Below are 15815 nucleotides of genomic sequence, written 5' to 3' on the forward strand. Positions count from 1 at the left end.
GCGTTACTTCTGAACTTTATTCAAATACAATAAATTATGCGTTATAAATAGTTGATTTCTTTTTTCATTTCTCGCTTCATCTTTAACATTTAAATTTCTTGCAGTGAGACATCCTGCCATGCATTCTGTATACTTTTGGAAACTTAAAGGACTGAAGCTGGTCTCTTTCCTATATCTGGTTTTAGACACATTATGTATATTGTAGACTCTATGCTTACGATAATAAAAGACAAATGTATTTTTATTTCAAGCTCTACATTAATTTGCAAGTAAAATAAGGTTTGTATGTGTTATTTACAAATAAAATTAATGTCATATGAATAACGCACAACTTATTATATTACAATACCAGATTCAGACTCTTAAGTTTTCAAAAGCACACATAACGCATGACAGAAAGTCTTGTTGTAATTGTCACGTCCCGGATTTCAGATTTGAAAATCTGTCGCCCAGTTCGATCAAATGATGCTTGCTTTTGCCCCACGTCTCTCTTAAACGACTCGCGTCTGGACGGGATCCTAATTCTGATTGAGTCTACTCTCGCGATTACTATTTATTAGTAATTTTAAATCTTCGGACTTACTACTTGTTGAGGTCGAGCACCTTTTGGATGTAACGTTCCCACCGCGGGTCGTTGGGTGGGATGGTCCACACAGGCTCGCGTGTTCGGGGTATGGTTACCGGGACGAGCCTCCAAGGTAAAGGTACTGGAGACGATGCTGGTGCTGATACTGACGCCGTAGCTGATGCTGACACTGACGCTGATGCTGATGCTTGTACGCATTCGTTTTTTATGATTCGCGGCTTCACGAAACACCCGAGCGGAAACCTTTCAGATTGCACTGGGAGCTCGTAATCGTGCAATTGTCGCCGAATTTGTTCGCGTCTACCGCCACGATACTTTCGCGAAATTTTAATGTCTTTCATCTACTGAGAGGGAGAAAATGGAATTTATATAAATTCTAATCGTCCATGAATCTCATGTCCCGCCAATCATTAGCAAGTTCATGCAACCCTTTACGATTTCTGGTTTTGCGTCTATTCCTTTCAAAGCCGGCTTTGACGCCTCGACCCTGATCGGAATATCCGCTCTGCCTTGGATCGGAAAGGAGCCGCGTTAATCAAATCCATGTCTACCGTTCGGGAAAACCGGCTTCGACGCCTCGATCGACCCTTACAGCAAGCACGAAAATGACTTTGGACCTGAGTAAGATGACGGAAAAGAAACCCACGGCCGAGCAATGTTTCTATCTTTAGGATTTGTAAATGACCGCCTTCAACCCCTCGATCATGAATCGAAAAGATAGATGATTTAACTATAATTTGTTCCTTTTTTCTCTTTGCGAACGCGTCAAATAATTTTAGGAAAATAATTAGAGTTAGGTATTTATTAAATTACGTTACTGTTTATTATTAAGACCCGCGCAAGGTCTTTTATTATGGCAAATACAATTAATTACAAATTTCTGAATAAAAGTTCGCAATACCTTAAATTCGCAAAAACTCGACAACTAACTTTTTAACAATTGACAACTATGATATTCCGACGATTCCGAACTATGACTTTGATTCTTTGGCGATTCCGAACAATAACTGAGATACTTCGGTTCTTAATGATTTCGGACAACTAGTAGAATACTTTGATTCTTAATGATTTCGGACAACTAGCCCGAGCTCCTGAATTGCGGGCATACTTATACCCCTAATTCGGGACCTTTGGTCTGAAGGTAGGAGGAAAAAATCATACCACATGATTATTAAAAATTCCATGGGTGGTGGTTGACTTCTTCCCATGGCGTTAGTAATAACATCTTGCCCGAAATCATTCCTAAATGTTTAGTCTACGCCTTATCGGTTTTTGGTAACTGACACCAACGATAGCCACTGCCGACGGTTCCTTTGCTGACGCTACGCTTAAATTCGGCGAAAAGGTGCAGGGTCTTATTAGATCTGACCACCCACCGGTGGGTGGTAACGAGTACCGAGAATCGTACGGCAAACCGAATCCGCGTTTTACGATAGTGAATAAGACGCGGCCGTACCGTGGTCGTATCAGGAGTACATGATGTGGCAAGAAGTAGATCGCTCGCTCCGCGCCTGTAGCTGTTATCGCATAGGTTCTCTCTTACTTACTAAACGCTTCCCAATCTAAGGTGCAGGGTGACGTTCGAATATACAAATACTATATAACTTGCCTTCGGTTTGTTATGAAGAAGAAAAAAAAATATATCCACGGTTTGGACGATCGATATGCGAACGTCACATAACAAACTTAAATGTTAAAAATGAAGTATGAAATGAAAAAAGAGGTCTACAATATTTCTAACCCACAATTTCTTATATTATAATACCAGTTTCAGTCTTTTATGTTTCCAAAGTACACACAACGTATCGCAAAATGTCTTGTTGGTAGAAATTGAAATGTTAAACATGAAATGAGAAATAAAGAAAGAAATCTACTATGTGTAACGCACAATGTATTGTATTAGAATAAAATTCAGAAGTATACATTTGCCTAGATGTCCGTGGCCTGGAAGTCAAATGCTTAGTGTAGCCAGGTAAGGTCAAGGTTTTGATCAATAAGAATTATTTTAAAATGTAAAATAATGAAAATGTACTCATATTGTTAGTGTTTTAAACTGACAAATCATCTGAAAGCCTGTAAGAGGAGGGGTATCTGCGTCAATGAATGTCCGTAAAAATATTTTAAAACACAATAAAATGAAAATGTAAAAGTATGAAAAAGTATGGATATTGATGATCTGAGAATGCTTTGCCTGGCCACGCCAAGCATTTGACTTCCAGGCCACGGACATCAAGGCAAATGTCTAAACAGTCTCAGTTTGTGGTTGATACACTATTTAGTTTCTTCATTTCACCGCCAAAGTAAGGAGCAGTCAGTTTACATAAGTTGTTATTAGGGCTGAACGTCTGGACTGTTGAACACAGCATTTTAGCTGCACATTTAGAGATACATATATTCGCTCTTAACGAGCGAAAGTGAGATACATAACTGTGGGAATTAATTTAACTTCCACTGTTTAACGTATTATCAATTTATTTATATTTATGTACATGTGAATATAATTTCAATTTTAATTTTATGAAACGATCTTATGTTGCAAAGGATGTCATTTGAATTTAAAACTTTTGTTAAAACAAAAACGCATCTAGCATGAATACAGGGTGTCCCAAAAATGTTGTAACACCTGGAAAGGGGTGATTCGGGAGCTTCGACCATATATACATTGACTGCTCAAGCCTACTCTTTATACACTGAGCAGAGCGTAACCAACATCTCCATACCAAAAGTGAGACTTGACGCTAATGCGCATGCGTCGAATTCGAGAACTATAGCAAAAATTATATTTCGATGACAGGCTGACTGCAGCTTCGACCAATGGTCGAAGAGTAGTTCCTTTGAGTATATAGACATATACTCAATATACATTTCTACATACTCAAAGAGTAGTTCGCCAAACCGTCCAAAATTTCAATTCGCACCTTTCCACACTACTATCGCCCATTGACTGTAGCGCTTGCGCACAACTGCTTACTCGTAACTTTGGCATGGGAGATGTTGGTTACGGACTACACTATAGCTTGAGCAGTCCATGTATGTATGGTCGAAGTTCGGGAGGTGATTTGAAACAACTTTTTCCTTAGCGAAAATGTTGTCCGCGGCTTCGTTGAGGAGATATTAACGGAAAACACTGACCAATCAGAGCGCGCGTATACCGTTGGAGCGGCCATGGTAGCGACGGCTACGTGCTAAGCGGCCGCTCCAACGGTATACGCGCGCTCTGATTGTTCAGTGTTTTCCGTTAATATCTCCTCAATGAAGCCGCGGACAACATTTTCCCTAAGGAAAAAGTTGTTTCAAATCATGTCCTGAACCACCCATTTCAAGGTGTTACAACATTTTTGGAACACCCTGTATTTTGGCATTAGAGATTAGGGATGGTGTGAAAAATAACTAACAGTGATTACATACCACTATATACTTATGTAGAATATATTTAAAATATACAGGTCAGAGTGTTTTTCATTACGGTGCATTTAGATTTAGGCTGAAGATTCTAACAACGCGTGTAAGGAACGGTTATGTTCTTCACCAATCAGAAGCGATCACGAAAAATCACGAATCATTGTGGAAAATCACCGTGATTGGCAACCATGTGATTCACAAGTAGCAGTTCTAGCCATCTCTAATTTTCACCACGATAAAGGTTACTGAATCGACTACCTGAACTTCTATGTATTTCATGTTCAGTGATTGTAAACGCGTTCTTAGGTAAATTTAAAACCATTTAAAACTGTGCTAGAGTTCGATATTGGTAAATTTCATAAAATCTTTAAGAAATGGTAATTATTCCTACACTATATAGTAGTAGTTTAGTTCACTTCCTAGACATTTACTAATTTGTATTAAACTTAGATTACTTTAAAAAAATTATAAAAGCAATATAGGAGGTTATGTTACTGTCAAATATACCGATGACATTGCACGTTTTGTAAACTGTGTTCACTATTTATATAAAGATTTTGAATTAATTTAAGTGCATTCCGAAATAAAATATGTTTATTATTGATTTCACATATTGTTACTGAGTGAGCAATCCTGATTTAACGCTGTTAACCCTTTAAACGCTGTGAACGTATACATGTGTCCATCGAAATCTAACAATGTGATTATAGATGTATATATGCGTTTGTAAACTTTTTCGATCTTCTGTGTGGTTGAAACACAATTATCGATATATAAGATAAGTACACGTGTGTCCTTTAGCACCAGAAGGAAATTGAACAAGGAACAACTAACAAGAAAAAATGCATTGCTTGTATAAAACATACTTCACATTTAAACGCATTTAAATAAAATAATTAATGCTTCACAATAATTTTCTTATATTATTTAATTTGGCATAAAAGAAGTATAATTATAACTTAGTTAAGCCATGTATATTCAATCTACAAAGTTTACAGATGTAAAAAACAATTCCATTCCTAATAATTGTAATTATTAAGTATGTACCATCTACATGGGTTGCTTTAACCAAGTGTATTTAGCACTTAAAGAGTTGAGAAATAAATATGAAAAATTTTTTTTTATATTTCAGAGTATTTTAGCTTATAATGGAGGAGCTGTTATTGCTATGAAAGGCAAAAATTGTGTGGCAATAGCAGCCGATCGCAGATTTGGTATACAGACACAGACAATATCATGTGATTATCAAAAAATCTTTGAAATGGGATCACATTTGTATCTCAGTCTTCCTGGACTTGCTACAGACACCCAAACCGTAATGGAAAGGTTACGATTCCGATTGAATCTTTATGAACTGAAAGAAAACAGAAAAATTCATCCTAAGACATTTGCATCAATGGTTTCAAATTTATTATATGAAAGGAGATTTGGACCCTATTTTGTGGAACCCATTGTTGCCGGCTTAGATCCTGTTACTTATGAACCATTTATTTGTAACATGGATTTAATAGGATGCATAAGTTTACCAGGAGACTTTGTAGTTGGTGGAACATGTAGCGAACAGCTTTATGGAATGTGCGAATCGCTGTATGAACCAGATTTGGAACCAGATGATCTCTTTGAGACAATTAGTCAGGCTTTAATAAATGCATGCGACAGAGATGCAATATCTGGTTGGGGAGCTATTGTTCACATAATGTAAGTTGGTTTATTGTTTGTATTTCACTTCATTTCTTGACTACTAAACTAATGATTCATTTTTAATTATAGAGAAAAAGATAAAGTGACAACAAGAACTGTCAAAACGCGAATGGATTAAGCTGCACTTAAAATATGTGTTTACATTATGTCTAAATTTACAATTTGGAAGCACTTATTAAAGGGATGTATAATGTGTTTGAATAAATTAATTTTCAATAAATAGAGTGTAAAATCTCACAATAACGCTTATTATTTTAATTATTTGTGTGTTCAACTCAAATTATTTTTAGTCTATCTTTGTATAGACTACTTCATCTACCATATAGAATACTTTGTTGGTAATATAATACACATTGTTGTCCAGTTCGTAATTTAGAACACTGTTGATAAAGCCTATGGTCTATTAGGTTTTTGATTCAGACTATGCAAATTTTGATACTTTCAATTAGCCAAGTGTGAAGACCTTGATAGGAAAGTAGGAGACAGCAGTAAAATATTGCTGGTAATGTAGAACAATCTACTAAATCTGTACTAAGTCTGTAATAAACTAAGGTTTTGACTAGGTGTTTGACAGAGGTATCATATATCTAAATATATATATATTTTTCTTTTTTTGAAGACACATGAATGAAATAAATGTACTTATACTTTTGTTAACTAGACTCAATGCTTTAACACAATGTGTACCTTAATTATTTTATCCTTCTTCATGAACTCTTTACAACAAATTAGTGAAAAAACAATGGTGCTAGTGTTTGACAATTTGAAAAGAAGAGTTCAAAAGTGTTTCAACGTTGGAGGCATACTTTCGACACTTGTGTTAAAGAGCAGTTACCGGACCAGAATTACCCAGCTGATGAAAAGGTATGTAATAGCGCACGCCATTTCTGCGATCCGTACTGTGTAAAAGTTGACTTTTGTACATTCATCCTACACATATGCATTACTTGTATTTCGACTAGTTTTTTGACTTACTAAAATAGATCTTGCGTACAGGGAAGGTAACCAATATTAAACAACACAATTAATGTATTAAAAATTTTTCATTTAAACTTATAAAACACTTTACGTTGCGGAAATTCGTGTACATTATCATACGATGTTTTTACAAATATTACTTATATACTTATTTATTAATTATGCCTTGTCTTTTGATCACATATGTACAAGTGTTATAATACTATGATTCAATAAATAGCACCTTTCGTTTTCTTGTGCGTATACTGAGAAATAACTAAGGCACAATTGTCTGATATGCAATTCCAGAAAACTAGTATATTTATTTACGAGTATATTTGCTACTTTTAAATGGCTTGCAATGTTGTATTTATAAAAATATGCCACTTCTCTTCTTAGAGAGACATACGCGATTTAAATTACATAGTCTTTAGTCAATAAATACGTATAATTGTAAACTAAATATATTCTATCTAGAAATGAAAAAAAGTCTGGAGTATCGATGATGATGTCTTAATATTGTGCAATTGACTTTAATTGATTACTTAAGTCTCTTGGTCCTATTATCAGCTCTATTGCCTTATTACAAGACGAAATTAGTATACCGTTTTCTAAAAGATGGATACTGTTATCTGTTATCTACAGATCATTTTAATAATTAATAATAAAATACGCTAAAATCAAAGTTTTCATTTCTACACAATGGAAGACAGATTATGCAATCTATTTGTATTTACGTTAAAAAGTTATTGTATAGCGAATTGTATTAGGGTAGTACCTGACCCTTTTTCACTTCTAACACCTTTGGTTTATTAATACCTATACTACCAGTTCTTAAGGTACTATTTCTTCCAGAAAAGTAATCCTCTATTTCTTGAAGTGTTTTACCTTTAGTTTCCGGAAGACACATGTAAAAGTATATCGTACCGAAGAAAGATATACAGCCGTAAAGAATAAAAGTACCATGCTGAGTAAGTGTAGTAGATAAGAAAGGATACGTTTTAACTACTGTAAAAATAAAAGAATGGGCTGTCATCGTAGTCAATCCGCCAATAATACCGCGTACTTGTACTGGATACACTTCGCCTATCATTATCCAAGGTATAACAAGAAAACCAATGGTGCACGTTATAGTGTATGTAAAAATACACAGGATAGGGAACCAAGTGGCAATAATTGGAAGATTGTTTACCGTCCAGCTATTTTTCAACCACATGTATCCTCCTAACCCTAACATGGAAAGTCCACAACCAACAGAAGAGACCATCGTGAGAGATCTTCTTCCATACCTTTTACATAAAATACAAGCTGCGATGGTTGATGCTAATCTTACTACTCCGAGAATCACTGCAGCTAAATAGTTATTTATCGTTGATCCTGAATCTTTAAAGATTTCAACAGCATAAAAAGTTATAACATTTGTACCTGACCATTGGTATATTAAGAAGTATAATGACAATACCATAAATGGTTTAAGAGCATTAGGTTTTAAAAGGGCACCGACTATTTCGCGGAATCCTGTTAGATGCTTGATGTTGTTCTTATTAGAGAAATCAATAAGTGTCTCCATTTCCTGATTAATATTGTATGTACTACCGCGAAATTGTTGTAATGCTTTCCGCGCTTTTTCTGGTCTGCTACGAGATAGGAGATACGATGGTGTCTCAGGGAAGAAGAACATTAACAATAACGCAGCGAGAGGTATAATTCCACTAATGGCTGCGCAGGTATTCCAGGTAAGTACGCTTCCTAATGCATACTCAATCAGAACTCCAGTACTAACACCAATGCTCGCAAAAGCAGTCAACATTCCTCTAAGATGCGGTTGAGTTACTTCTCCTGTGTAGACACGTGCTGGAGCGCCTACCATTCCTGACCCGAGTCCCACAAAGAATCTTCCAGCATATATCATGCGAATATCCGTTGCAAATGCAATCAAGATCCATCCAAGCAATGCTGGAATCTCCGTGATAATGAGAGACCTTTTTCTTCCAAGAACATCCATCATGTAACCAGATAATAGACATCCTATAGGTGTACCGATAGAGGACATGCTAGCTATATATAACAAACAATTTTGATATTATTATAAATGCGTGAAACTTTATGACGTTTCTAGATAAAGAATGATTCAATACCAATCCATGATTCCTCCGGAGATCCTTCAGCAATAGGAATGGTACTATTTGGTTCTTGAAGTTGTGGAAGAGCAATAGCGGAGAAACCAAAGGCCATGCCTGTGTTAATAGTTCCAAGCTGTGCCACTAATGCAGCTAGAACTTGCTTGACAACACTTCCGTTAATGTTCTGACCACTTTCTGGGTCATTGTGCACTGTATTTGATGCTAAATCTGGCTTTGTGTCTTCCAATTGGAGAGGCGGTTGAGTTTTTGAAAGAACTGTTGAATTCGCCAAAGATAATTTTTCTGAGTTTTGAATATCGTCATTTTTCCTGTAACAAATAAATGAAATCTGAAATTACTTTCTTTTTTTTTCAAATACATTTTATTTGAGCAAGAAACTAAAAATACTCAATTTGTCCTAGTATTTTTTGAAACATTCTCTTTTAAATAAAATTATTGGATACTTCTGTCATAATTATGTTTATTAAGATAAAGTAGTTCATAAAAAATTTTTTGTTTTAGCGAATTAAATGTACTAAAAAAAAGAAGATACATAAAACTAAATTTTCCTGTACACATTATGAAACGAGACACATAAATGTATTTTACGCCCGTTAGTTTATCTACTAATTAAAAGATAATAATTATTTGTACGTAACACAGCTAATGAGGCACATGCCATTTAAGACTGAACGTTATTTACTTTCAAACAGCTTTTCATGGACATAAAAAATATTCACTTATAAAATGTATTTACCATATTATCTGTTTGTACTGATGTGCAGTCGATATCAAGTACAGGTAGCCCTCCTATAACACGGTTTCGCTATAACACGATTTATAAATTGCGAAAACCCTTCTAAAATCCGTTCTCGGTTGATTATACATACTAAGCAATGACAACAGAGAAATTTATTAAATTAAGATTGCGTTAAATTAAAATAATATTTTTTGTTTATTTTGTGTTGTATATATGTTTATATTTTCTATAAAAATTAAGTTGTGTATGCAGAATTAAAAGAAAAAATTATTTTGAACCCTCTTTTTTGTACTGACTCTGGGTCTCATACAATACGGTTTCACACAACACGGAATTTTCTACGAACCTATCTATCATGTTATAGGAGGGTTATCTGTATCTACATTGTGAGTTTCAAAAGAGTACGAAAACTTAGCTCCAATTTCACGCTGCTAAAATAAAGTTTGACCTAAATTCGGAATACTTATATGTATTTAGAACTAATTTATGAATTATTCTTACAATCAATATCAAACATTTTGCCACAATAATTCATAGCTTTGTTATTACAACTTAGTACCCGTCTCACATACTATTGAAAATTTGAAGACATCAGGAAGTATAACCTTTCGTTACGTAATTAACTTCAATAGAGTTTATTTTATACGTAGCATAAACAAAAAGGGAAAACGGAAGCAATAAATCCTTAGACAACAAATTACTGATTAGAAGAATTTCTAGGACTCATATACATATATAATAACTATACTATATACATAGGTAATATTGTACTGTGTGTTTATTGTTTCTTAATTATTCGTGCATAACAGTTGTCAGTGACCACCCAGAAAGTATCACAGGTAGAATGCAAAAAACTTTAGACTTGGTACAGAGGTGATATCAATATCAGGAGTTAAAGGCTAATCCCACCAAGGCTGGGAAACTTTCTCCAAGTGTTGGAGAAGGAGCGACTTCCCCGACTGGGCAAGATGACGGCGGTGTTTCCCATGGATGAGGAGAGAATGGAAGTTATCTTGGGAAGGATAAAAACGTGTAAACCCTGGCCTACAGATTCTTTATGGAGGCTGCGGCATAAGAGGATATAAGGGAATCCCATAAGATCCTCAAGGAGGAGGGGCTTGCTCTCCACTATGGCTTTGGTAGGGGTCATTTTTATGACACTCGCGCTCGAGCCATGGAGGGGGGCGGAAACCCCCTCACGAAGACAAGGGGGCGACGGAGTGAGGACCAGGGAACCGATGGAGACCGATCCGGCCTCTCCAGGACGCGAGCCCTCAGTCCCGAGTCCAGGCGTCAAGGCGCCCGGCTGCACGGTGGTCTCTTCCAATCAGTTATGAACATTCGTGGAATTTTTCCTTCGAGGAATTCCTTTCTGCGCATGCGTAAGCTGACGTCACAGCTGCATGTCATCTCCATGGGGATCCAAAACAACTACCGGGAAACGGGACTCCACGGCAAACACCCAAAAACGGGAAACCAATGGAGTCCCGCCGAGGCAGAGGATTACAGAGGGAAGCGAGGCTGGGGCTCCCTTCTCCCCTTTCACACCATCCAACAACAAAAAAGGGAAGAAGTAACAGTAAAAGCAAGGGAAGTAATAATGGAGTGAACCCGAAGGGGACTGCTGATTGACATCGGAGCCAACCAGCGGACAGCCAACAGTACAGTAAGGCAACGAGAGGGGCAAGGGATACGCACTGTCAGACATGCCGACAGAGGAGAGAGCCCAATATGTGATCGCGGATAGGCAACAAAGCCAGAAAGCAGAAATCGCATGGACTCCCCAGGCTGTGTCCCCATCAGTTTCCGCCATCACACCAAACAAGGAAAAGCCAAGCAAGAGACACGGCAAGTCGATAGAAATATCGGCGTGGCCACAGTAACAGTTATGGCACACTGGCAGCAACGCTGACGTGGCCACAGTAACAGTTATGGCACACTGACAGCAACGCTGGCGTGGCCACAGCTAGGGACAATCCCACCATCGTAGGAAAAGGAGTCACGGAACTACACTGATGGATCCACCGACTCCACGGAAGGGGTGGTGTCCCTTGCCATAGAACAAGAAAATAGTAAGGCAGGCACCAGACGGATCGAGGGGCGTCTCGCAGGAAAATCATACATAAACGACACTGCACAGATCCCCTACTCCGCTGGTTGCAGAACAGAAGCAAATAGTAAGCGGAAGAGTAGAGCACGGGACAAGCCAAGGTACCACACCAAGAGCCGAGAGCGGGAATATCCAGCACTTCACTCGCCATAGGCCGCCACACCTATGGATGACGACGTCTGAGTCCCCCCGCTTGTGTCCCGATCAGACTCCTCAACACAGCAAACGAAGAAGAAAAGTAACTAAAAATACGCAAGACAGGGGACGCGCCGACTGCGCCTCAGCGCGTCCACCGTTACAGAATACAATAACCATCTCTTAGAAAAGGGTCTACGCATCTCCCCACAAGATGGGAGGAGTTTAGATCGTCCGACTAAACTACACCATCGTAGGAAAAGGGGTCAAGGAACCACACAGATGGATCCAAAGACCCCGTGGAAGGGGTGGTGACCCTTCCAAACAGTAGAAACAACCTTTCAGAGGGAAAAGGGGGGAATCCAAGTTGGTCCCTCTGGAGCGGGTGGTGACCGCGAGCAACGCAAGGAATTCGCCATGTTTTCGGGGTTGAGAGTCATGGGGAATACAAAACAATCCAGCTCGCCGAGTAGGAAAGAGTGGCAGCGAGGACGGGTTGGCAAACCTGACGGCTGGGGCCCATCCACGGAAGTCGCGTCTGATCATCAGACACGCTGTGGGGACCCCTCACCCGAACACTCCTCCCTGTCACTCTTAAAGAAAAAGGAATCTTAGAAATAGGAATAGAAACGACAAAAAAGGGATAGGTAGAAGCATGTATAAGCCGGTAACACTAACACGGATGGACGGTGGCGAGCCTCCACGGTGTTTACTTAGCCAGAATCTCCAAAGGAGGTTGGTAGGGGCAAGAGGGTCGGGGGGAGTGCTAGGGACTGAAAGGGAAGGGGTGAGGGGGGTGGTAGCAATATAAGGGAACCAATCCAGGCAGAGATACGGATACTCCGACTGAGAACGAGGATCAAATAACGACCTCAGGCTTAGATTGACAGGGGGTGGATAGGACTCTCAACCTTGATGCATGGTGTAAAGGGACGAACATGCAGGTTGGTACTGCAGGTCCTGAGGGATGTGGACTGCCCGACGTTCAACTCCGCTTCGGCATTACCGAGGAATTCGCCCTAAAGAACACTGGGACAAATGCACCGGCATTCCCCTCCGGTACTCAAAGCAAATCTACGAGCAAATCTCTACATGTAGTCTCCTACTATACATGTATTCGAACCGCCAGAGGAAGTGCATTTAAGGAGCCTTTGCAACTTTCTCGCGTTTTTAACGGACAAATTAAGTACAAGAGTGTTAGTGTTCGTGAGTGTAATATTAGGGAAAATTAAAAAAAAATGGATAATGAACCGCAACCGTCCACGTCAGGAATTATCGAGGAAAAGAGGAGGACATTATATTTTGTTCTTTACTGGGATCCAATGGTACCCTAAATTCTAAATAAGTGTATACAGCAGTGAGGACTGCAACGCTCGCTCCAATGCGCATGATCAGGAAAAATCCCACGAATGTTCATCACTGCATGGAGGAACGCAGAAACCCCCTCACGAGAACAAGGCGGCGATGGAGTGGACTGCAGCACCGGGTGAGGACCAGAGAACCGATGAAGACCGATCCGGCCTCTCCAGGACGCGGGCCCTCAGTCCCGAGTCCAGGCGTCAAGGCGCTTAGCTGCCCGGTGGTTCCTTCCAGTACTCTGCTTTGCTGGATGGTTGGATCGATTAGTTGGCGCGCGGAAGGGCGACAAAGGCCGTGAACAAGATAGAGCGAGAGAGCAATAGAAATCATTGGCGTACGTTAACCCTCGGACACCGGACGGTCGCACGAACGATGCGAAAGTAGTGGACCTTATGTCTATGTAGCGTGAAAAAAGGGGGAACCTGGGGAGGATTAGGCGGACCGAGCGTCCCTCTTTCTAAACTCTAGAGTCTAGAGGACCGAGCGATCCTCTGACCCCTCTAGTTTGGGGAGCTGCGCGCCAATTAACCAGCAATGAAGAGTACGGAGCCGGGAACCTCAGAGACGACTGGCAAAGCCGTCTTCTTTAGGGGAGGTGGGTAGGGAGTACCCCTACAGAAGAGGAGTAGGAAAAGGAAGGGTTTTGGGGCTGTGGGGTGGGGAACAGAATACGCCCACAGTAATCCCTGTTTGTCGTAAGAGGCGACTATTGTGCGTTCACGACAAGTTGGGGAGCCAAGGACACGGTTCTCACTCTGTTCCACCTCTCCTGACGCCATGCGCTGTGTCGTCATTGGCTGCGGCCGATAACAAGAGACGACGGCGAGCATATCGGAACAGAGTGAGAAGAGTTGATTTCACAGCATTGATGAGGCTAATCATTCTCGGGTTTTCGTTATCTTCATAAGTGTTTATAGGACTGTAATAGTCGGTACTTTGATTAGAAGGCTACGCCAATGCTGTAAATTCGTCATTCTATTTCACTCTGTCTCGATATGTTCGCTGTCGTCCTTTGTCATTGGCCGTAGCCAATAACGACGTAGCGCATGGTAGCAGGAGAGAGAGTCAGAGTGAGAAAGAAAATGAGTTTGCCTCGCCAACTTGTGAACGCACGATAAAAGGGACAGGACGGATCGCGGCTTGTGGCACCCGCGGTCAGGTGAGGAGGGCCTTACGCTCTCCACCGGAGACGGCACTCCACCATTGTATGGTGGAGGAGGCGCGGGGGCCACCGGTAGCGTTCGAAAGAGATGCTGGTGCCCCTCTCCAAAGCGCCGAGGCCGGCCACCGTGGAGTATTAGTGGGTATTCCCCTCCTTCTTAAGGGTGAGTCCCACACTCCCCCTCCATCTGAGGGGGTGTCCGTAAACGCATTTCTCCACGTATAAATAAAAAAAAAGGGGTACGGCCGCTAGGAACTAGGCTCTCATAAAGGATAGCCTAGAGGAGGCACAGAAAGGGCTGCAAACAATCCTCACAGAGACTCCCCGAGGTGTAGTCAGGGGTAAGAAGGAGCGGGGGCTCGGGTGTTACGTCCCAACTATGTTTGGGACTTTCTTGTAGGGATTCTTATCTTCACTTAAAGAGCTAAAGCTCACCTTATTTGTACTTTACTAGGAAAGAAGGAATTCTGGGATTCGATAATGATTGTTACTAAATTTTAAATATTAGCAAAGATAATTATTAAACAAAAACTGAGTTTGGGTTTACATACAAACAAGAATATAAATTATACGATTGAAAATGATTTTTAACCGACTTCGAAAAGGAGGAGGTTACTCAATTCGTCATGTATATATATATATATTTTTTTTTAATGTCTGTTCACCGATTACGCCGAGATGGCTTGACCAATCGGAATGAATCCTGTTGCATCTTGTAGAGCATGTTCCCCCGGTGATCCTGCTGTCAAGACTTTTGCGATTTATCATTTTTTACCCGTATTTTTACCAAAAAACCTTGATTTTTAGGTATGCTTGCCGATTACGTCGAGATGGCTTGATGAATCGGAGTGAAACCTCTTGCATCTTGTCGAATATTTCTTCCAGTTGTTCGCGTAAAAGAAACATTTTGTGATTTGTTTTTTTTTTTAAACAGAAACATTTTGTCTTGCTTCTTACTCCGAGACGGATGAACCAATCAGATTGAAACTTCTTGCATCTGGAAGAGCATTTGCCATTTGGTCCCGTAGCAAAACATTTGCCCTTGTCTTATTTTTTACCACTTTATATCACTTTTTATCGCAAAAAGCGTACTATTTCACGTATGTTTGGCCTGAAACCCCTTACATTTTGTTGCCGGAGAGGTTTTCGCAATGATCACAGATGCAAAAATTTATGAATTTCTGTATTGTTTATAACTATTGTTATCGCAAAATTCCTATTATATGATGTAACTCGGTGAGGAAATTACCGAGCGCGATGGAACCTTCCGCATTTCATGATAGATGAATTCGTGATGTTCCCATTTGCAAAAATTTATGAAAACTTTTATTGTTTATAAAACCATTGTTGGTGCGAAATTGCTACGCTTTGGTGCAGCTCGACAAGGAATTTACCAAACGCAATCAATCCTTTCACATGTAGTTGCAGATGTATTCCTGATAATCCCATTTGCAATTATACAGGGTGTCCAAAAAATGTTGAATGCCTTAAATGGGGTGTTTCGGGGGGGGGGGGGGGTG

At 39.7% G+C, this 15815-nt stretch overlaps 2 protein-coding genes across 4 annotated transcripts in view; one reads left to right on the plus strand and one right to left on the minus strand.

Annotated features, from left to right (window-relative positions):
• The first annotated feature begins 4265 nt into the window (after positions 1-4265).
• LOC128894291 (proteasome subunit beta type-3) lies at positions 4266-5932 on the plus strand. Of its 2 annotated transcripts, none has more exons than XM_054155951.1 (3): positions 4266-4365; positions 5121-5686; positions 5759-5932. In XM_054155951.1, the coding sequence occupies exons 1-3, from the start codon at positions 4363-4365 to the stop codon at positions 5805-5807; spliced, it is 618 nt and encodes a 205-aa protein (XP_054011926.1). In that variant the 5' UTR covers positions 4266-4362; the 3' UTR covers positions 5808-5932. The 2 variants fall into 2 exon arrangements, with proteins under 2 accessions (XP_054011926.1, XP_054011927.1); XM_054155952.1 differs by lacking the exon at positions 4266-4365 and adding an exon at positions 4599-5027.
• Positions 5933-6717: 785 nt separating this feature from the next.
• LOC128894244 (facilitated trehalose transporter Tret1-like) overlaps positions 6718-15815 on the minus strand; it is a 43787-nt gene continuing 34689 nt past the window's right edge. For both annotated transcript variants that reach the window (XM_054155885.1, XM_054155886.1), the window contains exons 2-3: positions 8785-9098; positions 6718-8704 (exon numbers count right to left, since the gene is read on the minus strand). In XM_054155885.1, coding sequence (XP_054011860.1) covers positions 7413-8704; positions 8785-9098 — 1606 coding nt within the window. In that variant the 3' untranslated portion in view covers positions 6718-7412. The remainder of the gene's footprint in view (positions 8705-8784; positions 9099-15815) is intronic.

Source organism: Hylaeus anthracinus, unplaced genomic scaffold (genome assembly GCF_026225885.1).
Source record: "Hylaeus anthracinus isolate JK02 unplaced genomic scaffold, UHH_iyHylAnth1.0_haploid 3, whole genome shotgun sequence".
In the NCBI taxonomy this organism is placed as follows: domain Eukaryota; kingdom Metazoa; phylum Arthropoda; class Insecta; order Hymenoptera; family Colletidae; genus Hylaeus; species Hylaeus anthracinus.

Excerpts from the sequence above, each read along its gene's own strand:
- LOC128894291 (XM_054155951.1), top strand. Across the intron at positions 5,687-5,758 it reads GGAGCTATTGTTCACATAAT|AGAAAAAGATAAAGTGACAA; the intron begins GTAAGTTGGTTT and ends TTTTAATTATAG.